The 26,812-nt window shown below is 41.9% G+C and overlaps 1 protein-coding gene across 1 annotated transcript in view; it reads right to left on the bottom strand.

Moving 5' to 3' along the window:
* Nucleotides 1-26,812, bottom strand: part of CASTOR2 (cytosolic arginine sensor for mTORC1 subunit 2) — a 1,552,528-nt gene that overhangs the window by 6,119 nt on the left and 1,519,597 nt on the right. Inside the window, exons 7-8 of the mRNA XM_044054131.1 lie at nt 18,277-18,359; nt 3,529-3,623 (exon numbers count right to left, since the gene is read on the bottom strand). Coding sequence (XP_043910066.1) covers nt 3,529-3,623; nt 18,277-18,359 — 178 coding nt within the window. The remainder of the gene's footprint in view (nt 1-3,528; nt 3,624-18,276; nt 18,360-26,812) is intronic.

Raw genomic sequence — 26,812 nt, 5'->3', positions numbered from 1 at the left:
GCTGACAGAACAGGCACCTATGGGAAGGGTCAAGGGGGAACACAAGATAGAAGTATTTGCCTGGAAATATAGGAAGAACTCCCTGATTCTGAAGTCTTAGAGTCTCTGGTGAAGACCCTTATGGCTGCTTCTTTAGACAGCCAAGAGCTGGGGCCTTTAGGCCCTATGCCTTGTTGACAAGATAAATTAAGGTTCAGACCAAAGATGCTTAGAAAGTTTGGCACTACTACTACGGGGTTTATGGCTGGTATTAGCAAAAGCTGAAGGACATCATGAGTCTAAGAGTTTTGTGGGTGGAAGATGACTTCACTAGCAAAGTTTGCCTTTTTTTTTTTTTTTTTTTTTTTTTAAGACTGCACAACTATGAGAGGCCAAAAAGGACCACATCAGCTCAGGTGCTTCTCCAAAAGAAGGATTACTCAAGAACTAGCAGGCAATCGGGCTATCTTACTCCGAAACAAAAATTTTAGTCCAGTCAAATTCCAGTGCCCAAGAGGACTCAGGGAGACTTCCCCTTTTTCCTATATCAGGAAGGATTCTGTCTTGTGTTTAGTAACCACTTTATGCATAAGGGAAATGAGTACACACTGGGTGTGGCAAAGACACCCAAGTTTAAATAAGAGCCTCCGTATTGCCTTGCACTGTCATACTAATCTAGGGGTGCACCTAACACATTTGTCCATAACTTTCCATCAGGCCATAAACAGTATAATTGGGTTCAGCAATAAACGACTGAGAAAGGACTCACCAATACACAAAAAACAGAACTGCCCTCAACTTTAACTGGTGAGATATGGGCTTGGGAGGAGTTGAAAATAATGTTGCCTGGCTCCAGGTTCAAAATCAGAGTACTCACTGTGATTCAAAGGCAAACTCTGTGTGAGCTACTTTATCTGACACATGCTCCAATATATTATGCGGAGCACTTGAAACCCAAAATACACTTAATATTGGTAGCAGGAGTACCATCTCCATTGTCCTTACTGACTATCACTTGATGACCAGCAGCATCACACTTCACCTCACAAGCACATGAAGACCTGGCCAAGGCCTCCAGCACCATATTCCTTTATGCTGGCATCACACAAAGTTAAATATGTTGAAAACCAACCCATGTGTGGCAATATCGATAGCAAACTGGCTAAAAGACAAAACCCAAACAGGGCTAGTTGCAGGTGCCTCATTAGAAACAATGATAGAAACCAGCGGTGTCCCTCAGCACTTGGTGCTTGAACCTTTCCTTTTTGTCTTTTACTTAGATCTCCAAGAAAAGTGTTAAGACCTCTGACTAACAACGTTCACAGAGGACTGCAAACATGGGGTTACTGTTAAGTCGCCCTATGACACTCAAGTCCTCCAGAATGGGGTCTCTCTAGTAAACTGTGTATTTAATATGGGCTATAACTAAATGCTCAGAAGTATGGTATAATTTTGGGTAGACAACCCATTCCTATATTATATTGTACAGACAGCATACCACTACAGAACAAAAATGTAATCAGGGTCCTAGGTACTTGGGTACATATCTCCATCTCATTTGACCATCATGTGACAACAGTTGTCAGGAAATCCTTTTATTCATCCTAATTACCAAAAGAATATCAATGTCTATAGTACTCAGTCCTAACGCTTAGTATTTATTGGGCCAATTACAGCATACAGCACCCCCTTTGGGATGCATCTGACTAAACCTATCAAACAATAAGAAATACCCAAAGGTTTCTAACCTACAAAGATCATAGGCCTAAAGTCCCTGAGCTACCGAGAGTGACTGGAAGATCTATACCTTTTTTTCACTGTCTTATAAATTTTTGAAGGAAGATCTCTGCCTTGCTAACCATGCCACCAGTGACTTGATTGTCCTGGACCTGCTGTTTCTCCCAAAATCCAATATCTGCACCAACATTTGAACTAGGGACCTAAATCTTCACAAACACAAAATTAAAAAATTGCAGAGGGAGAGATTTGTAACCCAGCATATCCACTTCCTCTGGAATAAGCTTCTCCAACACATTAAATAATGTGACTCACCATTTTCCTTTAAACTAGACTACTGGATGGGTATTCACACATTTACTCCAGGACTGACTGGTATGGACCTCCTGGATAGAGGAGGTACAGCCTGTGGCAGGTTACTGATGAGGCATGAATGGTTATATGGCTTTGTATTCTTGGAAAATCTACAAAACTAAAAACTCTCACTCAGTAAAAAGGCGGAGGACATTACAACAGCAAACTGCAATGGGGAAAGCCTTGGTCAATACTAGCCTTCTTGTCCTCCTTCCTTCTCTCCTCTACTGCCTTTTATCCCAAAGCCCTCTTCCTGCCAGTTCATGCAGTGACTGATCTCCAAACTACACCATTTTGTTTGCACTGATGCCTTGACCTTCTATTGTGTCCTGTGCATGGCAGCCAGGGTGCAATTATGGCACGTATAACCACCTTTAACACTATGCCCCTTCTTCATACATTGCAAGCAGTGTCCTTGCAGATTTTGTTTCGTAACTGCTGGGATACTCAGAAGACTTGAGCTTCTTTGACACTGAATGCAGTACACTATACAACACAATCTACACTAAATGACACACAATACACTTGCAATTGGACAGGTGCAAGTGGGGAAAAAAGGACCGTCGAGCATGGCACTGGACATATCCTTTTAGACACATGAATGACTGCATGCTATATGCTGTGGAAGGTGCACAACAAGCAGTGAGTGAAAGAACAGTGCAAAAGAACGGGTCTTCAAGAAGGAATTTCCACGTCATCCACTGCCAAGAATATCCTGAAATAAGATCTCTGAAAACAGCTACAATACTGTTTTACATCTCAATTTTCAAGCCAACCAAAAGTAAACTGGTTATTTCAAATACTGCTGTAATTAGGTTCATAAAAAGTCCATTTAAGCACACAGATATGTAGTGCATTCTAAAGACTGATAATAAATGTTCTCAAATGTTACTAAATGTCTTGGGAGTGGGGAACAAGATTTCAACAACCATAACAAGGAGATGACCAAACACTAGTTAAAGGAACTACTTAGGGCAGCTAAAATCATCAGCACTTGATATTTTCAATGACTACAAATCTCTGCTGCATGTTTAATATGGATTAATAACAGTTAAGTGCCTCAATAAAGGCTTCTGATTAACAAAATGTGCATAAGCTGCTGAAATACCAGACTGGACTATGAAAATGACGTATCTTGTCAAAATATTTGCAATCTGTATGGGGAGGGAAAGAGAGGCACGTTAGGCAAATGTATACTAATAACTTTGCAGTATAACAACAAACCGGATCAGTAAATTAGACTCGTATGAGCTGCAGTCAACAGCATATGATTCCCACTGTTTTCTTAGTTGCAAAATGGGTGACTAAGTGAACTGTTGGACAAAATCAGAAAAGCAGTATTGGGATATGACAAGTCTATATTTTTAAAAGGAAAAAAAGCACGCAAGTTTTCTCCACCCCTTTCCACACCCACTCCATGCTTGCAGCCTACAATCAGTTCAGCATAGATAATCTTACCAGTGCATGATCAAATTTAAAAGTACTGATGTAATATGCTGGGATGTCAGCAGCAGCCAAAGGTTCCGAAATCTGTGCAACAATACCGCTTTCATCTGCAAATCAGAACAGCAAAAAATAAGGCAAGTAATACAAGGCAAGCAAATAAATGAAATAAAGCCAGTAAGGGCACAGAGAAGTGTTTAAAGCACTCCACACAATACTAAACAAATCCTGCACCACCACTGACAACACAAAAATGCTACTGATTCTCAAGACTTCTCTCTGGCTTTGGTTCACATTCAAGGGCAGTACTGATGGGTTACGTCATTTGCAAAATCAAAGGACACACCATTGCTGATGCCCACTGCTCGGAGCCCTGTTGCTGACATACTGGGCATATGCAGTGGAGTTATGGATTCAGAATACAAAAAAAGCCACTACCATTACAGATAACACCACTCTTCAAGTTCATCTCTGACCTTCGGAGGAAATAATTGACCACAGGTCTCTCAACTCTCTCAGAATGAATTGGCCTTTTTTCTCCCAGCCTATAAAGTCTTGTGATATAAAAGTCCACTGCAATTTGCCCCCCCTAAGATATGCAGTCTATAGACATTTTTGCTGTGGTCATTCAGCACTTTCAGGTGAGTTGACACAAGACAGTCAGTTATTTAAATACTTAGTATAAACATCCATAAGGAGACTGAGCACCTAGCTGTGGGACGGGGGTATAATTTTCAAAATCACAATTTAACCTCTAAATAATCTTGTTACTTTGGAATCTGATTATCCCAGAAATGGAGCACTAATGTTTTTGTTGAGAAATACTACTTACATGTTAAAATAAATATTACATGTATGTGGATTGGGAGTATGGGGATACCAGACAAAACTACAAACAGCTATTGATATGTAAAGTCTTGTAGTGGGTGACACCAACGGGAAGTGCATACAGGTTCTAAAACATTAAGTTATTAGACCAGATTACCATTTAATGAAATAAAACAGCACATTCACACTAAAGTTATTTTTATTCAGTCTGTCAGCTGTGCTAGTAAAAGCAGCGCATCTGCACTGTCTCTGGGATGCAGAAAAGATTTGTGGAGCTATACACACACACTTCCATCCAGACTGTAGGGGGCCATTCCTTGTGTGGAACATACTGCCTGGAATTTAGCTACTGTGGGCAACTCTTAAGTTACATTAATGGGTGCAGTCAGTTTTTGATCTGTACACCAAGGTCAACTCTCAACAAAACACATTATTAATGTATATATTAAAAATAATTAAATATGGGTAGAATAGTGTTTAGCTTTGCCGTTTTCCAATCTGGTTCTTGCTTAGGGTGCAGTGAGTGAAATCTGCACATGTCCGTGTCCGTATGATTTTACTGGGTGTTCTGGTTTCTTTCCACATCCCAAAGACACACCTTATGTGAACTGGCAATCCCTTAGGTTGTCTGTGTGTGCACATGAACATTTATCCTGCAATGGCCTACTAAGGAGAAGCTTCTATGCCCTGCGCCCACTGAGTTTCAAGACAGAGAATGAAAACTAAAGGTGAAGCACATACATTAAAATACACCTCTAAATGGATGCCCGCTAACAGATAAACCAATGATCACTTTGGACAAGCTTTCGTTATTGGCTGGTTTGTAACTTTTGTTTCATTTATAGTGAAAGTTAAAAACATTTTATCCCAGAGTTTGTACATCCAGGTTTACGCAGTGTACACCTGTCCATAATAATGCTCTGACTTCAGCAAATTTCAGCATTACATCTCTCTCCAATCTGAAAACTAAATTCTGCCAAACTGTTACAGATTTATAAGTATCAGAAATGCATGCCAAGGAAAGTACAGTTGTGTACACTTACCATAAATGTAGATGTTAAGAGTGTATTCACTGTTGCAGTCATCACCTGAGGGTTTTCCCTGCTGTGGTAGCCCTCAGCTGGCCCAAATACCAGAATCAATGTTTTTCTGTGTCAGCTGCTGTCACTTCTGACTGACGTCAGGTCATCAGTGCTATAAAGCAAGGCACCCGACGCCATTACATCAGTTTTTCTTGCCCTAACCAGTCAGAAGCCCAGGGAGATATGGTAAAGTGGTCCTCATGGCTAAAAGCCACCGTAAGAAACTTATGTCTCCCTAAGGAAAGAAGATAATTCACCTCTCCCTAACCATTCCTGCATTTGATCCTGATCAACATGAGGTTGTTCCAAGAGTCTTCAATACTTGCAAATATATTTATGCATTTTCCACATTTCTTGCCTTCTCATCTGATCCTTCACCTTACATTACTTTTGTTTTTTGGCACATTCAGTTGCTGCCCGATTTTTATCTACTTATAGTTTGATTTCCATTCCCACTTGACACAGATATGCTTCTGATAAACTAAGCAGGGAAGTCACTTTAGATTTACTCTCCTCATTTTTTTAAAACTTTCATTACATTTGGGTCTTGTGAGGTCAGCAGATATGTATGTAGTACAATGATTGCACATCTATACATGTAATCAATTTCGAGGCGGCCCATACCTCCTTCAGAACGGGGAATATAGTCTTGGTATACACTAATTTTTATAAATCATTTGGTAAGCATGAAGCATCATTCCTGTTTTACTGTCCAACCAATCCAGCACCTTTTGGGACCAGTCAGTCACTCCAAAACTGTAAGTTAGGACAGGAAGAGCAAATTGGATTGTAGCTTTGACTTTGTTCCTAGATGTCAACCTTGTTTTCATTTATTAATTTTAGTCTTCTAAAATATTCCTTACTAAATTTTATTCACATTTATTCATGTTTTATTGTTGATCCTTCAATTCCCACATACTTATACACTCCTTGCTCAAGTTTTTTTTATATTACATTCCTAACCCAGGCTGAAGTTTTCTTGGTGCTGCAGCTTTCCTGCTTTAAATGTTGCTTTTGCACATTTACCAAGACCAAATTACATTCTTATATCATCTGAAAAAGTTCTGACCACTTGCAGGTGTGTTTTCAGTTCCTCATCTGATGAACTATATAGTTTTAAATCATACACAAAAAGATGAGGTCTTTACACTTTGTTGCTTTTTGGGAGCCAAATTGTAATTATTACCGAATCTGGTAAGCAGACAGCTTAATGGGTTAAGGGTAAGACAAAACAGCAGAAGTGAAAAAGTCACCCTGGAACACCCCTCTCTGAATTTTTATCACTGAAATAATAATTTGTCCTTTATCATAGCTTGACTGCAAAGTGGTTTGCCACTGTTTCATGGTCCCTGTAACATAATCAGTGTAGGGCGGATATTACATTTTTAAGCATACTCTTATCCATGAATGTGGGATACTGTCAAATGCTTTTTTGCAGTCGAGCCATGCGATACTTAGATTCTTCCCCTTTTTACAGTTCTCCATTATGACAAACAAATAATGATCTTTTGTTCCATATGATTTTCATTATCATGACTGAGGTTTCTTCTAAATGACTATAAACTCTGTCGGCATAAATTCCTGTGTACAGTTTATACGTCGTCAGAAGGCAAGTTATTCATGGGATCACAGGAGGTTATTAGGTTATCAACCCAGAGGTCATTTCAAGCCTAGCCCTTTCATCCCAAGATAAGAGCATAGATACTCTAGTCAAAATAGTCAGGTATTTAGTAATGACCGTCCATGGCCAAGAGGGTTCGGGTCGCTATTCCTGGTAAGAATTTACAGTGCCCCAGCCACTCGTCCAGGTTCCTTTTGAACCGTACATACAGGTGCTCTGCTTTACATGAACTGACAGTCTACTCCAAAAACACAGCAGTCACTGGGAGACAAATGTGTCCCTCCAGCATGTTCTATTCGAGTTACAGGTCCTATTTAGGTCCCTGGAATGGGTAGCTCTAGTCCCACTTGATTTACGGATGTGCAGCAAATTGATTAGGTTTGGTGGAGATTGCTCTGTAAGCCAGGCACAAGTTTCACCTAAGAAGTCTATATGATGCACAGTATAGGGACAGGGACTTCAGTTGGCCTGTGTAAGGAATGTGCTGAAGTCCCTTTTCTTTGATCTTCTTAGTTAGAAACCTCTGAGGTCTCTCCAATTGCTGCAGGTGCTTTGTACAGTACATGCCAAAAGGGGCATTATACTCAATTATGGGCCTGACGAGTATAGAGGGGTTATAACCTCCTTTGCTAATAAGTGTATTACGCAGAAAGCCTTCCTTACTACAGTAAAGGTCGCAGTCTACTTGCGATCCCAGATCCCTTACCCACTTCTTAGGTACATAGGGTATTGTTTTTAATTTGATAGTGTGAAGGGACATTGTTTTTACCAAAGGGAATGATGAAGCATTTGTTTGCATTCAGTTTGAGACTGTGACTAAGACACCAGTTATTGGTCTACAGTATTTAAGACAGCTTGCAGGTTCGCTCTTAAGTAGGAGTATTGTTTTCCCTGTTAACCATGTTGGTGTCTGTTTGGGTGCGCATATAAACAGTTCTTACTTATGGCTAAATGCTCATATAAAGGTGTTAATACTTTTAACCAGAACTTAGGTACTGCATCTAGGCCTGAGGTTTTTCAATTAAGAATCTTTTCTTAACTTTGTTTCGACTTCTCTGGCTGTTACTTCTTCCCATTTCATATCCTGTACATTTGAACTTCTTATTCTTCTACCTATTCAGTCTATGTTCCACAGGATATTCATATATTTTTCTCCAAAATGTACATATTCCTGCTTTGGTGGTGTTTCAATTCCTTTTGCCTTGTTTCCCAGTTCTCTGTAAAGCTTTTTGGGTCCCATGTGCTGAAGTTTTATGAAACTGCAGACTTAAGGTAACTTGATTACTTGACTATCATGTAATTTCATGCTGTTATTATTTTTAAATTATTTATTGCTGTTCATCATAGTGACCTTTTTGGACATGCCTCAAGTGGTTTCAATGTAGCTAGACAGACCCATGTATTGCACATGTTTACAGGGGATCAGACGGACATGCTACATTACTGCTGCATTGCTCCGCATTTTAACTTCAATGGTGTGCTTCATCAACCTGGTTCTGTTTATTATTTCTTTATTTTGTTTTGTGACAGTTCCATTTTAAAAGATCTAAGAATTTCAGCATATTAAGGGATATACTACAGCCCTGTAAAAAATTAACTTCTATGAACTTTCCGAACAGCTTTCGGAAAATAAGAAGTTATGTACCTACCATAACGTTCCATGTTAGTTGTCTTCTCTCGCCTTCTTTCTTGCTTGATGGGTTCGGAGCCGATCCCTCGGCTCCGACTCGGCACTTGCTAAGCTCGAGAGTCACTTTTACCAGCTCGAGGCAGCCCCATATCCCATGATGCAAGGCGGTAAGTACCCAGATCTCGTTTGATGACAAAGGGCAATAGCACCAAGCATAAAATACTTCCAAAAGGAAGGAAGAAACTTACAGATGGAATAAGGACCAGGTCTGAATGGTCTTAAGCATAACAGTTTCTTATAACAAGGTCTGTCCAGGCCAGGGGGAAGGAGGGAGGGTCGCAAGAAAGAAGGCGAGAGAAGACAACTAACATGGAACGTTATGGTAGGTACATAACTTCTTAATGTTAAGTTGTCAATCTCGCCTTCATTCTTGCTTGATGGGACCGCGTCCCTAGCACCTCTATCCTGGGTGGCTCAATGGAACAAACTCTTGAGGACTGTAGAGCCAAAACTGGCTCTGTCCCTGGAGGCCAAGTCCAATTTGTAATGGGAAACAAAAGTGTGAGGAGTGGCCCAAGTGGGCGCTGCACAAATAGTGTCCAAAGGAAGTCTAGCTTGAAAAGCTGTAGAAGTAGCTAAGCTCCTAGTTGAATGTGCTTTAGGTTTTGAGCACAGCTGTTTTCCCCTGAGTATAAATTTCAGAGATGACCGAAGAAAGCCATCTGGACAAGGTCACTTTAGAAACAGGAAGGCCTTTTTTATTATCCGCATAGGAAACAAAAAGTTGATCAGATTTTCTAAATTTTTTTGTTCTGTCCAAATAATATCTAAGTTGATGGTGGACATCAAGATAATGTAGCTTTTGTTCAGCCCTATCTGAATAGTTAGGGAAAAATACAGGGAGATCAATGGATTGATTCAAATTGTTCTTTGAAGCGACCTTAGGCAAAAAGGTTGGGTTAGTTCTCAAAGATACTCTGTCTTTGTGAAAAACCAAATAGGGGGGTTGAACCGAAAGAGCATGAAGTTCAGACACCCTCCTGGCAGATGTAATAGCCACTAGGAATAAAGTTTTCCAAGAAAGATGTTTCAGGGAACAAGAAACAGCTGGCTCGAAAGGGAAGAATCAAGGATGTCAGCACTAAATTTAGATCCCACTGAGGAGGAGGATTCCTGATTGGAGGCTTTAGTAGGAAAATTCCTTTCAAGAAGGCCCTGCAGAGCCTATGGGACATAATATTATGATCTGCGACCCGACATGAAAGTTGGAGATAGCAGCCAATTGAACTCTGACTGTGGAAGAAGAGGAGCCTGCATGAAAAATCTCTGCTAAGAAGTCCAGGACTGCCTGAACAGGGGCAGTAAAAGGATCAATATTCTTGGCCTTAGCCCAATAAGAGAAACGTTTCCATTTGCTTGTATAAATCCTCCTGGTAGAGGATTTTAGTGAAGCCACTATGATGTCTCTAACTGGGTTAGAGATCAAAGGAAGCCTGGCTAAGGAAGGAAGTGGAGCAACCATGCTGTGAGGTTGAGAGACGGGATTGACCGGTGCAGCTGACCCGATTGGTGAATCAGAAGATCTGGCACTGGGTCCAGATGCCACGGCTGCACCAAAAGGTGATGATGGAGGAACGGAAACCAAACTTGTCGAGGCCAGTAAGGGGCAATGAGAATCAATTTGGCTCTCAAAACGGTAGCTTTCTGGATAACCTGAGGGATCAGAGGAAAAGGAGGGAAGGCATAAAGAAGTCCCTGGGGCCAATCCTGGGTCAGAGCGTCTCTGGGGGGATGGCCTGATGGAGGGAAGAGGCAGAAGTAGTCTGGACATTTGCTGTTTTGGGGAGTAGCAAAAAGATCGCAGCATGGACGACCCCACTCCAGAAAAATCTCTTCCGCTATAGATTGCTTGAGAGACCACTCATGAGGCATGAGAATAGCTCTGCTCAATCTGTCCGCTACAATGTTGGTTTTCCCAGGGATATGCGTTGCTACCAGAAACCGATGAGAGGAGATCGCCCATTGCCATAGTCTGAGCGCTTCTCGACACAAGGGGTAGGACTTGGTTCCGCCCTGTTTGTTGATGTACCAAACTACAGACATGTTGTCTGTGTGGACTGCAATTGTCCCTACGGGAAGAAAGTCGTTGAGGGCTTGCAACGTTAAAAGCACTGTTCTCATCTCCAGGACATTTATGTGCAGATGGTACTCGAACGGCTGCCACGTCCCATGAACCATCCTGCCCTGATAATGACCCCCCCCACCCGATCAGGGAGGCATCCGTGGTGACAGTGGCTATCGGGGATGGGGGTACAAAGTGCCTGCCTTGGTGAACTTGAGGAGATGTGATCCACCAAACAAGATGCTCTTTGCATGTCTGTGTCACCAGTATCTGGTGACGCATTGGAAGTTGCTGGTATGACCATTGTGTGAACAGCATCCACTGAAGAAGGCGCATGTAGAATCGAGCCAGGAGAAGAAGAGTAATGGCCACAGCCATGAGACCTAATACCTTTAGAACCATTCCGGCCTGAACTTTCTTGTTGGCCAGAATGATCCTGACATGACTCTGAATGTCTGAAACTCTTTGATCTGTAAGGGTAGCTGACATCCGAACAGTGTTTAAGTTTGCGCCTATGAAGGTAATAGACTGGCAGGGCGATAAGGATGACTTTTCGAAGTTTATTGAGATGCCCAAATGAGAACAAAGGTCTATTGTGTAATCCCTGGCTTGTATAAGCTGATGCCTGGTGGTGGCTGACAGGAGCAAGTCGTCGAGATACGGAAACACCTGGAATCCTTGACGTCTCAGGTGAGCCGTGACCACTGCCATGCATTTGGTGAACACTCTGGGGGCTGTAGTGAGACCAAAGGGCAGGGCTCTGAACTGGAAATGACTGGACCCCAGCCGGCGGAGAAATCTCCTGGAGCGTCTGTGAATTTTGATGTGATAGTACGCATCCTGAAGATCTATTGAGCACATCTAGTTGTCCTTCTGTAAGAAGGGCAGAATTGACTGAAGAGTGACCATTCGGAATCTTGTCTTCCTGACAGACTTGTTGAGTCTGCTGAGATCCAATATTGGTCTCCAGTCTCCCGTCTTTTGGGGACCAAAAGAACCTTGAGTAGATTCCGGGCTCTGAATGGTCTATTGTAACTGGCTGAATTTTTTGCAGTAGTTTTGAGACTTCTAACTCTGCAATTTCCCTTAGACCGGGTGGTACATCTGGAAGGGAACTTGAAGGAAGGACTTTCCTCGAAAGGAATTATGTAACCCTTGGATATGATCGACTGTACCCATCTGTCTTGAGTGAGGGAATGCCAGGCTTCTGGGTACAGTGATAATCTTCCCGACTGCCTCCAAGGAGGGACAGCCGGGCAACACCTCAGGGATGCTGAAAGGGCTTGTCAGAGAGGCTCCCTGTTTCCCTGGTTTTGGACCCCTCTGCCTCTAGAGCGTCTGTTGTTGTTACCCCTCTGCCTCTAGGGGTAAACTGACCACGTGAATCCGGCGTGACTCCTTGGGATTTACGGAACCACATTTTCCCACCTTTCTGTCCTTTGGGATAAGGTCTAGAAGGGTGGAAAAACGGACTCCAACAGCAGAAAGAGTCTTGCCGTCCTGCTCGCACCTGGTCAAGGTTTCCTTCACCTGAGGGCCAAACAAAGCTGACCCATCAAAGGGAGAATTTGTGAAGGGCGCCTTAAAGGGATCCGCAAAATCACATAGCCGCATCCAGGCTTGGCGTCTAAGAGCCACACCTGTACCTGCGGCTCTACTACACCATCGGCAGCATAAGATATTAGCCGCATGGAGGAGTTTGCAATGGAATTGAGGGTTCCTAGCTGCGAAGCAATTTTTCTTGAGCCCCTGCAGCTGTAGGATCCTGAACTACTTCACCCAGCTCCTTAAGGATATCCCTCTGGAGTCTGGTGAAGTGACATAGGTAATTCAGCGAACGCATAGCAAAGGTCGCTGAGGAAAACATCCGCTTACCGTACCTATCCATGGTCCTAGAGTCCTTATTAGGAGGATGGGCGGGCACGGAAGGATCTGCAAGTTCGTTTTGGTGGCCGCAGCCACCACCATGGCATCAGCGGGGACACCCTTAGTGAGGAATTGCTTGTCACACGGGGCAGTGATAAATTTTGAAGGCCTCCTAGGGACTGGCTCTACAGAGTCAGGAGCTGCCCACGCCTTTCGTGCAATAACCTGCATAAGGTGTCGAAAGGCGGAGACACCCAGGAGGTGGAAGGCCGAGATCCAAACGCCTCTAGGTATACTGACTCATCCTCAGAGGGATTGTTGGTGGGCCAGTTTCCCCTCTGTTTCAGGAGTTCTAGGATGTCTGAGAAGGAGACATCCTCAGAGGGGGATCTAGGGGATCCCTCTGACTCATCAAAGTCAGTATCCGAAGTGACAGACTCGGGGGAGTCTACATGCTTCCTCTTACAAGTCCTCTTCCTAGGAGGATCTCCCGAAACATCAGGAGAATCCTCGGAAGAGGGGGAAATTCCCAATGGGGAAACCTGAGGCGGAGGATCTCTGGGTCCTGTAGCAAGAGAATTGGCAGAGATGTCAACAGGTACTATAGAGGAAGGAGCTACGGGAACAGACTGCTGACTGATACCAGTGGCCAGCACACTCTTCATCACCTCGAATGCTCCCCTCCCAGGTAGGTCCGAGAGAACCCATTCCGAAGAACTAGGAACTCCAGGGACCACCGAAAGGGAAGTCTCCGAGGCAGATGTCGGAGCCGAGCTCACCAAGGCCGAGGCTCCAAGGGGAAGAGCGGGGTCGGACAAGGGTCCGAGGCCACTCACCCCCTCGGAGGAGACCATGGAAGCCCGACCACCGAATCCCTCTAAGGAAGGTCTCGAAGAGGAGATAAGAGTAGAGGCTGAAGGAACAGAAGGGGGTATCCGTCCTCCAGCCGTAGCAGTAACCATTCCCGAAGACCCCAACTCCAAGCTCTGGGGTAGAGTTGAAGGAGGAATTGTAACGGGGTGTGGACCAACAGTCGTCTGATGAGACGGACTATGTAACATTTGGGCCAGTACCTGTGACTTAAGTAATCTACTGACCACTCTCTCTAGGTCATGATCTGACAGTCTGGATGACCTTGAAGATCGGCTCCGATGGCTCCGTTCCGAAAGAGGTGAAGCCGGAGCCGAAAATATCGGCTCCAAGGAAGGAGACCTCGACCTCTTCCTGGAATGAGCCATCGGAACCGACACTATAGATCCTGTCGGAGCCGACTTCTCGGAGCCGACAAGAAGCCTCGATGTATCGGCTCCAGCCGGAGCTGATACAGCCACCAAAGTAACGGTGTCGGAGCCGATCGGAGCCGACACCGATGCCTGTGCCACATGGGTGTCGGAACCGATCGGAGCCAACACCGAAGTGGTCGATGCAGATTCGGCACCGATAGCCATCGGTGCCGAAGGCTTTGTTAAGCCAGAATCGGCTCCAGCCGGAGCCGATCTCGACTCGGAACGAGTCGGGCCGAGGCCGCAGGCTTAGACACAGAAGCCTGGGCCTTGGAAGATTTAGCTGATTTTGGTGGTGCCGACTTAGCCGGAGAGCCCTCCGGCTTAAGAAGGCCCCTAAGTATCAGCTTGTTGCGTCTTTCCTGCAGGACTCTCTGGCTGAAGGAATGACAAATAGCACAGGAGTCCTGCAGGTGAAGAGACCCCAGGCAATACAGGCAAGAAGTGTGACCGTCTGTCAGAGACATCTTCTGACAACACGAGTCACACTTCTTAAAACCTGAGACTCTCTCCTTTGACATGGTGCTTAAAACACACACACACACCAGTCAAAAAATTTAAATTAAAGAAAATACCAAAAAGGTATTCCTAAAAATAAACACACACACACCCTAACAGGGAGGGGATGGGATGGGTAAAGTTTGACTAAAAAATATTAAAAGAGACAGGGATTTTCTGTCAGGAAATCTAAATAATTAAGTTATAACTAACAATAAAGTGTTTTTTTAACAAAAAGGGGCTTTAATATTAATAAAGTGAATCACTTACCAGGAGCTGGTAAAAGGAGGACCTCATAAGCGAAGCGGCAAACGAGATCTGGGTACTTACCGCCTTGCATCATGGGATATGGGGCTGCCTCGAGCTGGTAAAAGTGACTCTCGAGCTTAGCAAGTGCCGAGTCGGAGCCGAGGGATCGGCTCCGAACCCATCAAGCAAGAATGAAGGCGAGATTGACAACTTAACATCAGCTTTTTTGCATTACATTTATGACCCTCTTGTTAGGGTACCAGTTACTGGTCATTTTATTTTCCTTTGTACTGTACTGCTTTTGGCAAGTTAATGCTGCCTTTCAACTCCTCCAGCACTCTTTACATTCTACTACACAATTTACAGGGCCCGAACACTTATCTCCTCACAATCTAATAAATATTTTCTTACCTTCGTGGCTGCACTGCTTTGTTTTTTTACCTTCCTTTAACACCTTACGTTCTCCTCCCACTGTACCTTGCAATTCCTGGTCTTAACCTTCCATTAAAGCCAAAGTGCTCTTCCTCATATTTAGATGCATGTTGTCATTATCATTTAATTTCCTCGATTCCACTCATCCTATCAACTTATCAACACTTTCTTTACCTGTTAAAATCATTCACAGCCTCCCTATTCCTTTCTTCATAAGTCTAAACTTTGTTGCCCTCCACCCCATTAGTACCTTCATGAATCAATATCTGGCCACCACTTTGTAAACCTCTATCATAATGTGCCCTTCTTTCTTGAGCGTAATTATGCATGAACCAGAAAGATGTGAATTTTGTTGCTACATTATCTAAAAACTGTTATCCATCAATGAATTTCACACTACTTGTTCCACACTGTTTATAACTCACAGTCCATTAGTACTTGGGGATTTTTATTTGCTGTTGACTAGTTTAGCCAACCACTGTTCTGTACTTAAGATTATCCATAAGCACTGTACTTCCACTGATTTTTACATCTTGAAGTTTAGTCAGGAAATCCTCATGTTCTGAAGACCACCTGGACTGTGCACAATACAGTCCTATAATACAATACATAATAACACTGACATTACTTATTGTTCAAGTGGTTGCTAGTCCTGACTTTTTCTAGGCTAATGGGTTTAGGTTTTCTGTTACAAAGATTGAGACTGACACTTTTCCTACCAAATCTGCAATGAAAGGAGGTATACTGTAGAATGTACACCTATATATTTTGGATCTTTAAACCATGTTTTAGAAATGGCATTGCTATTATCATTCAAGCAGTAGAAAGTTTCCATGTCACATTTTGTTGCAACTATAACATTTAGCAAATCCACCTTAATCTCTTTTTTTCTTGTGTATTTTTCATTTCTTATTATCCTGGAATCCAAGGGATCTAAAGATAACGAGGATGCAAAACTTTCTTTATATTACCTGCACTCCCAGACACAGAGTTAGCTAAAGTATACTGGAATCAAAGCACTTCAGCTTGTCCCACTTCTCTGAAGAGATGACAAGCACTGAACCCCAGTGTTAAGACATTATATGCCCCTTCCTTATGCAACGACTGAAGGGCAAAGTAGTATTATTACACTGGATGCCACATGAAATGATGGAAGAATTTCAGTAATCAGATGTGTTGTTCCCATGCCTCTTCCTAGTACTTTCAATAATCCCACCATATCTTGCCACGTTTCCAGCAGGAAGGACCTTCTAAGACAGTCATTGTTCACATAACCATCCTTAATCCCTTATAACCTAGTTGAGGTGTCCCTAATTTTTGGCACCAAGCAGGCAGGGCACTGTCACAAGTGCCTTGCAAAGTTCAGAAAGATATGGGTCTGTTAACTGAAGTGGAATCGGTTACTAAAATGCTTTTGAGGTGCCTGGTCACAAAGTCTGTCATATGGACTTTTCAGACTGACTTGGCTCAGTGTAATCCCCAATAGTTTGTTATAACAGATTATTTCCACTGCCAAATTATAATTCTGTCCATTTTCATCTGAATAAACTGCAAAAAAAAAAATTCAAAGCAATATGTATTTATTGCATCTAATGACAAAGCCTTCATCAAGAATCTGATGAAGTCTTATATAATTAAAAAGAAGTGCTATATGCAAAGTTTTTTCATTTCTATTTTTTCAAAGGCAATGATTCAGAGTAATTCTTTTTTTCCATACACCTGGACAGAGTTTGGATGTGCTTGAGATTCTATATGCTTGCTTTACACTGGTTAGTTTGAAGTATGCATAATGTGCTTCAGGTATGAACTGAGATTTTGTTTGCAGTGAGTCTATGGCTTTGAGAGAAAGCTGACATTTTCTGGTTGCAGCCTTCACAACCTCTGCAGCTGTAGTGGCTGGGATGCAGGCAGGCTCACATGGTGTGACTGATGCTGATACTTAAAGCCTCAGTACTCTGGAATTGCACATTTCACTATCACATATTTAATAAGGTTTTATGAAAATGTAGTGCATTTTCTTTAACATGTACATCTATGCTATGATTTTTGATGATCTGGTTCTGGTAAACATGTCCTGCAGAAAATGAAAGGACTACAGTTGGGGGGTGTGGGTGGCAGCATGCACCTTTGTCCAAATACACTGACAGTTTCTGGTCTCCTCTGTGATTTGGTTTTGGTAAACGGATCACCAGCAGTACAATGCAGGACATAACTTTACCTCCCCTCCCATGCACCCCCCCCCCCCTGCTCTTTAAATATATCAACTCCGAAATCGCACTAGAGTGCAGAAAAGGGAAATCTTCCCATTCTGTGCCATACGAAGATTGCAATAATATGTCATGGTAAGTGAGAATAGCCTGAAAAGTAAAATGATAAAGCCGTGGCTGGGGACCCTTATCCCATTACCCTGACTTGTGCTTCATTTGACCGTGAGCTAGCTCTGGTTTGGCATGGTTAGAATTCTGAAGCCAGTGACTCCAGGAATGAATTTACATAACATCCATACAGCTACATGAAATGTAAACACTGGTAAGGGTTATATATTATCTATGCAAGGGATGCTTGTTACATAGGTACATTCATCATCCAGCATTTCCCTCATCTCCAAATTAGGCCTTGTTGACATTTTGTGATAAAAAACTAAGTGGGGGACTTTCAGGGGGGGGCTGAAGTAACATCCTTAACTCCTGATGTTCATTCCTTTGAGGGTACTTCTTTTAATGCAGAATACTGCTAACACCATAGCAATGTCAAGGAGTGACAGTCATTTGTCAAGTGCTGCTGTTATGTTTTCAGAAGCCACAAGATTCATAAAGTAAGATTTCATTTTAACAAACACATGCACTTTCACATGTAACGGAAGTAGGTTTCCCTGTTGTGAAATAACGGTCTCTCTTTTTCAATGACTTCATGGCCAAGATTACACATTCAGCAATATCCTTGTCTCACTGCCACCTTCTAACTTAGTAAAACATTCTAAAAAAGTAGAATATATATATTTTTTGCTTTTAAACAGCTTACGGTATGCCTTTCAGTACCTATGTGAAAGGCCTCAGAGGATCCATGCCAACCCAGTTTTAAAACATTACACAATGCAATTCAAAAATAAAGTAAAAGGAAATTCATCAATGGTTCAAAGACTAAATACATACCAAACCCCAGTGGCTGACCACCAATCCTGACCATTTTCCAGAGTTCTCCAGATGCGCTAGTAAACAATAAATTGTTTGGAAACCTAGAAAAGTACAGCAAATACATAATTGAGCAGTCCCATTTTCAGATATGCAATACACATTTTTCTATTCTTTCAAACATTTTTGGCTTATTTTTGACAATATCACGATACATAATAGGCATATTAAAGAGAAAAAGGATACTAGACAATAACATAGATCCTCGGTTAATGTACACAAGGGTGTATATTAGATAATCTAACTTTCAAAAGTTCAACTGTCATATGGTCGACACCTTATGATCGAACTTTTAAAAGTTTGAATATCTAATAAAAAAAATAAACTGCACCAATAATCTATCTGAACGTTTTAAGAAGGGGGCAAGCTTCCCTGCACTCCCCACATGGGAGGCTGCGTCACCCACCCCCCGCTCTTTAAATATACCAACTCCGAGATCGCACTACAGTGCAGAAAAGGGAAATCTTCCCATTCTGCGCTGTACGGAGATCACCATTAAAACGTTCGAACATTCAAAAATTCATTCATATGGTGTCGACTATATGACAGTCAAACTTTTGAAAGTTTGATTATCTAATATAGACCCTGCACACAATGCTACTGCACTGTGGTACACAGTACACAAGAGAGAGCCATACCCTCACATGGTGAAAATAGCATGCACTAAAAGTATGCTATATGAACACAGTTCTCACAGCTAAACTTACCCACTCTTGTTTATTAAAGTACAATGTATAAGAGTTCTGAAAAACACTTGGTTGTTAATGAGCAAAACAACTGCACTACTGACACCCATGCACTGACACCCCAGATAAATTTACCCGTCTGTCTTGCAGGAAGTGAATGTATTTTATACTTTATTAGTACTATACCAAGCAACAGACTTTTTTGCTGCATATGTAACCAATCCAAGGCTATCTGCTCTGCACTATTCCTATTGCTGGGAATAGAAGCAGATAGATGACATGAAAACTGCTAAAAGTAAAATTTCTTCTGTGAGACTTTAACCTTGAAAACCTGTGCTGGATATGTGCATGGATATAAAACTACTAGACTACATTACACATCTTTTTCAAGTGCTTCTTTCTGGGAAAAAAGAAACAAAACATATTAACCTCAAAGATGCAGTGCTTCCTGGAATAACACAACAAATAGCAGCAGATATAAGAGTACTCCTTTTTGGTGAAGTGGTCAGAAGTGACAGGAGCCTTAGGTGCATCCTTTTGTACCAGCTCACGCAGCTTTTTGTAAAATCTTGTGTTCGAGACATCTGCTCCCCTTGGCCACATACAAAGTATTCATATGCTAATGTTGAAGGTGTACACCCCAAGAATTACCAGTTCTTAAAAAGCACAATGGGATGGTTACAACTGGCAATACACTACCTAACAAGACTACAGTACTCTAAACTTGAAATTTATTTACAGGGCACACCACTTCCACAATGAAGCAAATGAAGTGCTGCATGCAAGGGAAATAAAGAACGTAAAATACATCCTCTTCAGAAAGCTCTCTCAAACATCAAGGGACATTGCAAACTCTCATACAAAGAGCAGATAACTTATGGAATCAGACAATTTGAGAGGGAGCCCTTCTTAATGGACCTACTTCTGGAGACCGCCTTCCTTTCACTTTACATGTGCATGACATTACACAAAGCATTAGAAGAGTGCACCTAGCCCCTGGTTAAGTGGACTTTGGTAGCAGCATTTTCCATCAGAAGAGGAAATGGGGGAGATGGACTGATAGTGTAAATAGAAAGGAAATAATCTTCACTTTGCACGGAAATGGATCTACAAGTCATTAGCACCGACAGTGCTGGAAGGAAAACTTTCACAGCAAATCATTCTTGTGGGCATCAAACATTTAAGGGCCGCAGTTTAACAGAATGTCAACTATATCAGGGACAACTTGAAGTAGACAGATGTCTATGTCATGTATCACAGTGATGGTGCAGAAATTCTTTCTGTATCTGAAAGTGCCAATGATGGAGGTGGATATTTCTACTGAGATCAGAATACATTTCTGGTCTTTATCTTTTTCCTGTCTTTGGTATTAAATACATCTCTTTAGATATTTTTTTTGTTCTACTTTGGTTTGGTGGGGGAGAAAAATTCTTAACGGTCTTCCCCTTTTTCCTCCAACATTTTGAGCATTCTCTTCTAAAGGTCCAAAGAAAAGCTCCTTATCCAATGGGAAATTAAGAATTAAGGAGTTCTGTTTTCACATGGTCTGGAAAAGAGTGGGTGCTCACTCATCATGTTTCCTTAAAGCAGACCCCTTTAGCCGCTCTGCATAATACATTTACATTATTTGAGTCAAATTTTAGTTTGTGCACGATCACCTAGGAACTTGCATACCTCAAAGCACAATCTATCAAGGTCCTTTTTTTGTACCCCTCAACCTTGCCTTTCATTTCAGGCTACCAACTCCCTCAAACTTCAACATGCAATTGCGGTACTTTCAAATCTTGAAAGCAAAGGTAGCAGAGTAGCATGACTCCACTCCCCATCCAGAATCTTACTTTCACTATCATTGGAATGGCTGGCTTCAGAAATGCAGTATCAAATGCATCAGCCAAGGTTTCGATAACAGGTGAAATTGCCAAGGACTTCAAACTGAAGACGAAGAATTTCTTATACCTAACCTGCCCAGTGGTGAAGTTCTTGACCTTTCATATAAAATGGTCCTAGATCCTGCGAAGAGTAAGCCCAAGTAAGGCATTCTTTGGTGGTAAAGCAGAGGATAAAGAGTCCTCAGAAATTAGAGAACACATGGTCCATACAAGTCAATTTGTCTGCCTGTGAATAAAGTGAATCAGAGCCTCCAGAGCAGGGGAGATTTCTTTTTTTGCATGAAGTCCCTTACAGAGACCCCTTTTCGGTATTTGGCTGGATGATCTTAAAGAAAAGATAAAAATCCTAAGCTAACAGTTCTAAATCCTGGAGGGAAATCTGGCATGACTTTGGCATGAAGGCTGGCCCAGCAACTACTGACTCAATATGGTGTTCATCTGCTAAGGCTCCATGAATTTAAGCTTGGACTTAGAAACAGTAATCAGCTTGGAGGTCTTAGTATGAGGCAAAGAGCCTGAAACCTCAATGAGAAGCAGTAAAACTCCTTATGAAATCATGGAAAAAAAAAACTTTGTCTCTCAGTTATCACAACATGGGAATCAGAATCAGAAACCCACAGAAAGGCATCCAGATTGACTGAAAGCATAACAGCTTTAGCTTGGAACTGCCATCAATTGATTGAAACAGACCATGCCAGTGGCCTAGGCAAAAGTCTCTTAGGGTCAGTCTGTGAAAGTGAGGTTCTACTGGACAAAGACTGACCTTCAGGCCTAATCGGACATTACTGACCTCCTGATATAACTCCTCTTGGGTGCTTCTCTAAAACCATCCTCTAGGAAGTATACTGAAGAAAAATGCCTTGGCCAAAGTTACAGTGGCTATAAAAAGTGTACACACCCCTGTTAAAATGCCAGGTTTTTGTAATATAAAAAAATGAGACCACAATAAATCATTTCAAAACTTTTCCCACCTGTAAGCTGTAGAATTCAATTGAAAAAACAAATCTGTTAGGGGAAAAATATAAAAAAATAAACGTACAAGCAGCTGGTTGCATAATAATAAACTAATACTCTGTTGAAGCACCTTTTGATTTAATTACAGCATTCAGTCTTCTTGGGTACACACCTGCCATCAATTAAAGAGACTTTGATCAACCCAAAATAAAGTTCAGCTGTCCTTGTAGGATTTTCTTGACGTTTACTCAGTTGTCTGCTACAGTAAAACCCATGGGTTCACAGAGAGCTTACAAAGCAAAGGGATCTCATTGTTGAAAGTTATCAGTCAAGAGAAGGGTACAGTTTCCACAGCATTGGATATACCAAGGAACACAGTGAAGACAGCAATCAAAAAGTGGAGAAAATATGGGACAACAGTGACAATGCAAAGAAGTGGACGTCCCCCTAAAATTGATGAAAAGACAAGAAGAAAACAGGTCAGGGAGCCTGCCCATGAGACCTACAGCAACACTGAAGGAGTTGCAGGAATTTCTGAAAAGTACTGGTTGTGTACTACATGTGATAACAATCAACCCGTATTCTCCATACGTCTGGACTATGGGGTAGGGTTGCAAGATGGAAGCCTTTTCTTACACAGAAAAACATCCAGGCCCGGCTAAAATTTGAAAAACTATACAAGTCTCCAAAAGCATGTGGGAAAATGTGTTATGGTCTGATGAGACCAAGGTTGAACTTTTTGGCCACAATTCCAAAAGGTACGTTTGGCATAAAAACAAAACTTCACATCACCAAAAGAACATCATCCCCACGGTGAAGCATGGTGGTGGCGGTATCATGCTTTGGGGTTGCTTTTCTTCAGCTGGAACTGGGGCTTTAGTCAAGGCGGAGAGAATTATGAACAGTTCCAAATACCAGTCACTTTTGACCCAAAACCTTCAGACATCTGCTAGAAAGCTTAAGATGAAGAGGAATTTCACCTTTCAACATGACAATGACCCCAAACATACATCTAAATCAACAAAAGAGTGGCTTCACTAGAAGAAAATTTAAATTGTGGAATGACACAGGCATAGACCAGACCTAAATCCAATAGAAAATCTGTGGGGTGACCTAAAGAGGGCTGTGCACAAGAGATGGCCTCACAATCTGACAGATTTGGAGCGCTTTTGCAAGGAAGAGTGGGCAAATATTGCCAAGTCAAAATGTGCCATGCTGATAAACTCCTACCCAAGAAGACTGAATGCTGTAATTAAATCAAAAGGTGGTTCAACATAGTATTAGTTTAAGGGTGTGCACACTTACGCAACCAGCTTATTGTATGTTTTTTATTTTTTATATTTTCCCCTAACAGGTCTGTTTGTTTTTCAATTGAATTGTACAGGTTATAGGTGACATTAAAGGTGGAAAAAGTTTTGACATGATTTATTGTGGTCTCTTTTTATATCACAAAAAACTGGCATTTTACAGCGGTGGTACACTTTTTATACCCACTGTATATCAAGCTACAGCAACTCTGAACATAGTGTATGACTATACTGAATAATGTATCCTTGGGGAGTTTACTCTCTGCCTGACTGAGTTAATTACCATCAGGAAACTGGGTCCCAAGCAAAGGATACCTTTCACATGGTAATCTTTGTGGGAAAATATTTCTAGCAGTCAACAGAATAAATTTTTTCAAAATCTCAATCTGACATCTAGCAAACCTTGATGCCAAAAACTTACTCCAGGTCTGCAGTAACTGAACAATGAAAACAATTCCCAGTGGACTGTTTATGTGCAGCTTATGGGAACCATGCTGACTGACTATGCGCACCTATTTTGACAAGTTAACTGCATGTTTATCTTACCAAAACCGTAGAAAGAAAAAACTGTCTGTGATGACAGACGTTCCTGTTATAGGTCTATACTGCAACATCGAATGCTTAAAACAGCGAACGATGTTACATCGACACATTTTCAGCGAAAGCTGAAAATGTCGAATCTGAAGAACAGCGATTTCTTTCCAAGGGAAGGAAATCAATGTTCCAACCCCCGCAAAAAAAAAAAAAACACATTACACACTTCCAAACACATACACACATACCCAATCCTAATTATACCCCCCCCAAAAAACAGTAAACAACTAAATACACACATGCACATATCCCAAATATGCATTCAATGAAAAAAAAAACAAACATTTTATACCATATGCACTTACCTTAAAACCCACACACTAACCCTAAGGTCAGTAACTCTCACACATTCACATAAACAGCTCCAAACACATACACACTTACCTTAACCCTAACTCTATCCCCCCAAAACAAAAGTAAACAACTGAAAACACACACACACGGAACTCAACCATACATTTAACATAAAATATACAACAGTAAACACTTTCATACATATGCACTTACCTTAACCCGCACCCGAACCTCAAGGTCGGTAACTATTGCACAATCATGCTCGGGAGCTATACCGGACAAGGGAACACACTTCACTTCAAAACACGGCAAAACTACGAAGCAGTCAAGCGACTTCTTTCCCAGGGAAAAATTTCGCTGAACAGCCGCATTGCTGTTTTGCCTGTTCGCTCTACATGTGTCGACGAAAACACATTCGACATGAGGCATTTTTGTTGAACTCATAGGAACCCCCTGTTACATCACTGATATCCAGGAGAAAGGTATTCCTCCTAGTCTGAAAGAATAAGGTTGTTAGGGCTTTGGAAGTCTGGTCACCACTTCAGCAGCCAAAGTTCCAAGTGTCATGACTGCCTAAATGAAATATAAAGAGCATTAGCAGATATTTCAGTATGATCAGTGCTGCAGTACATGTACTGACATGTGGGAACCAGCTGCAGACTGACATCTGCCCAACTCCCACTATGTGACGATGAAAGCAGCTTCTTGGATAAAGGGACACTGGTCCACACTATCTTCTGTTTTTTTTTTTTTTTTTTTTGCTGGTGAGGGAAGGTGAAAACTCAATTAAGGGGCAGCCAACTTCAGAAAATAAAAGGAGTGCCCTGTCCATTAAATTTTAGGGTTTAAGGTAGAAGCTAGAAAGGAGATAGGACACCTCTGGCATCAGACTCTGCCATCCAACCTCTGCCATCCAACCCCTCTTTCCAGAAGACAACAGGGGCTGGCAACCAAAATGGCAGCTGGTACTGTAACAGTGATTATGCACAAACAGCTATTGTCATGGCAAGTTTTTCAACCTACACTATGAACTTCATATGGCTTGTAGCTGCAATACAATTCCTGGACTTATGGGAAGCCTCCCATAACAGCATTAGGAATAAGGAGATGGACCAAGGTGGTCAGTTATCCTATGACCTATGACATTCCTGTATATTCTGGACAGCAATTTCAGTTTGTAATACTTGGAAAACGTATGGACAGACTGACCAAACAGCCATCCCACGCATGCTCTTTGCCCAGACATGCCTGAAAAAGGTCACTGATATTAAAGCTGTCCTTGTGGAAAGGGCTTACCCATCATCCCTGTAAAATTATGCTGTTTTCATAAAAAATTACAGGAGGGAATTTGGAGAAAAGACTGCTTAAATACTAGGTCATTTTCCTCCTCGCCCTGTGCAAAGGCCACAGACAACTGGCCTATATAATGGAGTTGGTACTATCCAAACAATTATTACAATGCCCATAATTATGTAGAAGATGCAGCCTAATTTCCACATTTCTTCTGAGATTAAAAGAAAGCACAAGGAGCCTGAAAGACTTGGTTAAGACACCACTGTGATACTACTATGAACATAAAGAAATGATTTGCCCTGATGCTTAACCTGTCTCTATGAATGGCCATATGTTGGTCCTTACACAAGAGGGCTTCCAACTCTTAAAATCTACTTGCTGAAGTGATATCATCAAATAGTCTTCCATGAGAGACATCTAAATGGTCCTGATGCTGCCAGTTCAAAGTGCTCCAGAATAAAGGATGAAAGTCAGGTCCCAAGGCAGAAGGAAAGTACAAATGTGTAAAGTCTTAAAGTAACAGCAGATGTCCTCCTCATCACTACTGCAATATTCATAACTAAAGGGATCTCCTGCAGAGGCTAGTCCAACTTCTGGCCAGTAGACCAAACCCTTAAGTACTTAAAGGCACCATTACTTCACAAGTACTCTCGCAAGGTGTATGGCATAAATGTGACATACAGATACACAAAGAGAACTGAAAAAGCCATAGGAGGAACAGAATGTCCCATAGGGAACAAGGGAAAACACGTACATCTAGAAGGAGAAAAGGGAGAGAGCCCCTCGGCCAGGAGGACAAGAAAAAAAACATGCTAGAGCAGACTGGGGCGAAGGGAGGGGGAGAGAGAGAATACTGCAACAGTGAAGAGAAGGGCAACTATTGTTATGGCAAGATTTTACACAAATGTACTATGTCCGTCCACATCACTGTTGCAGTATTCCTAACTGAAGGGAGAGTACAAAAGCACAAGAGGAAACCTGGGAGAAAGATGATACTTAACAGCCTTCCAGAAACCCATGCAGGATAGCCCTGGAAATAACATCTAACATGCAATGTTTAGTGAAGGCACAAGACTAATTAGCAGCCTCAATGATGGAAATGGTATCCAGCCACCTGAAAAGAACACCAGAAGAGGCAACGGTCCTGGTAGAAGGTGCATTTACTGATGAGGAAAGACATTTACCATGAAAAAAATAACAAAGAGAAAAGTCCTTAGAAATCCAGGAAGAGATGGCTTGCTTAGAAACAACCAAACACAGACCTGGGATGAAAGGAATCAAATGCTGCTCAGTTTTGTGAATAACCTTAGTTTTATCCAAATAATATCTCAGCTGTCTGTGCATACCCAAGCAGTGAAGAACCTTCTCACTGCCACACTGCAGAGAAGGAAAAAAGATGAATAGATTGATTAAGGGACAACTCATTGATCACCATGCGCATAAAAAGGAGGACTAGTAAGAAGAGATACCCTGTCTCTGT

Source organism: Protopterus annectens, chromosome 13.part0 (genome assembly GCF_019279795.1).
Source record: "Protopterus annectens isolate FY-2018-M chromosome 13.part0, PAN1.0, whole genome shotgun sequence".
NCBI classification, from domain to species: Eukaryota; Metazoa; Chordata; order Ceratodontiformes; family Protopteridae; genus Protopterus; species Protopterus annectens.
This window is presented reverse-complemented; position numbering and strand designations above follow the sequence as displayed.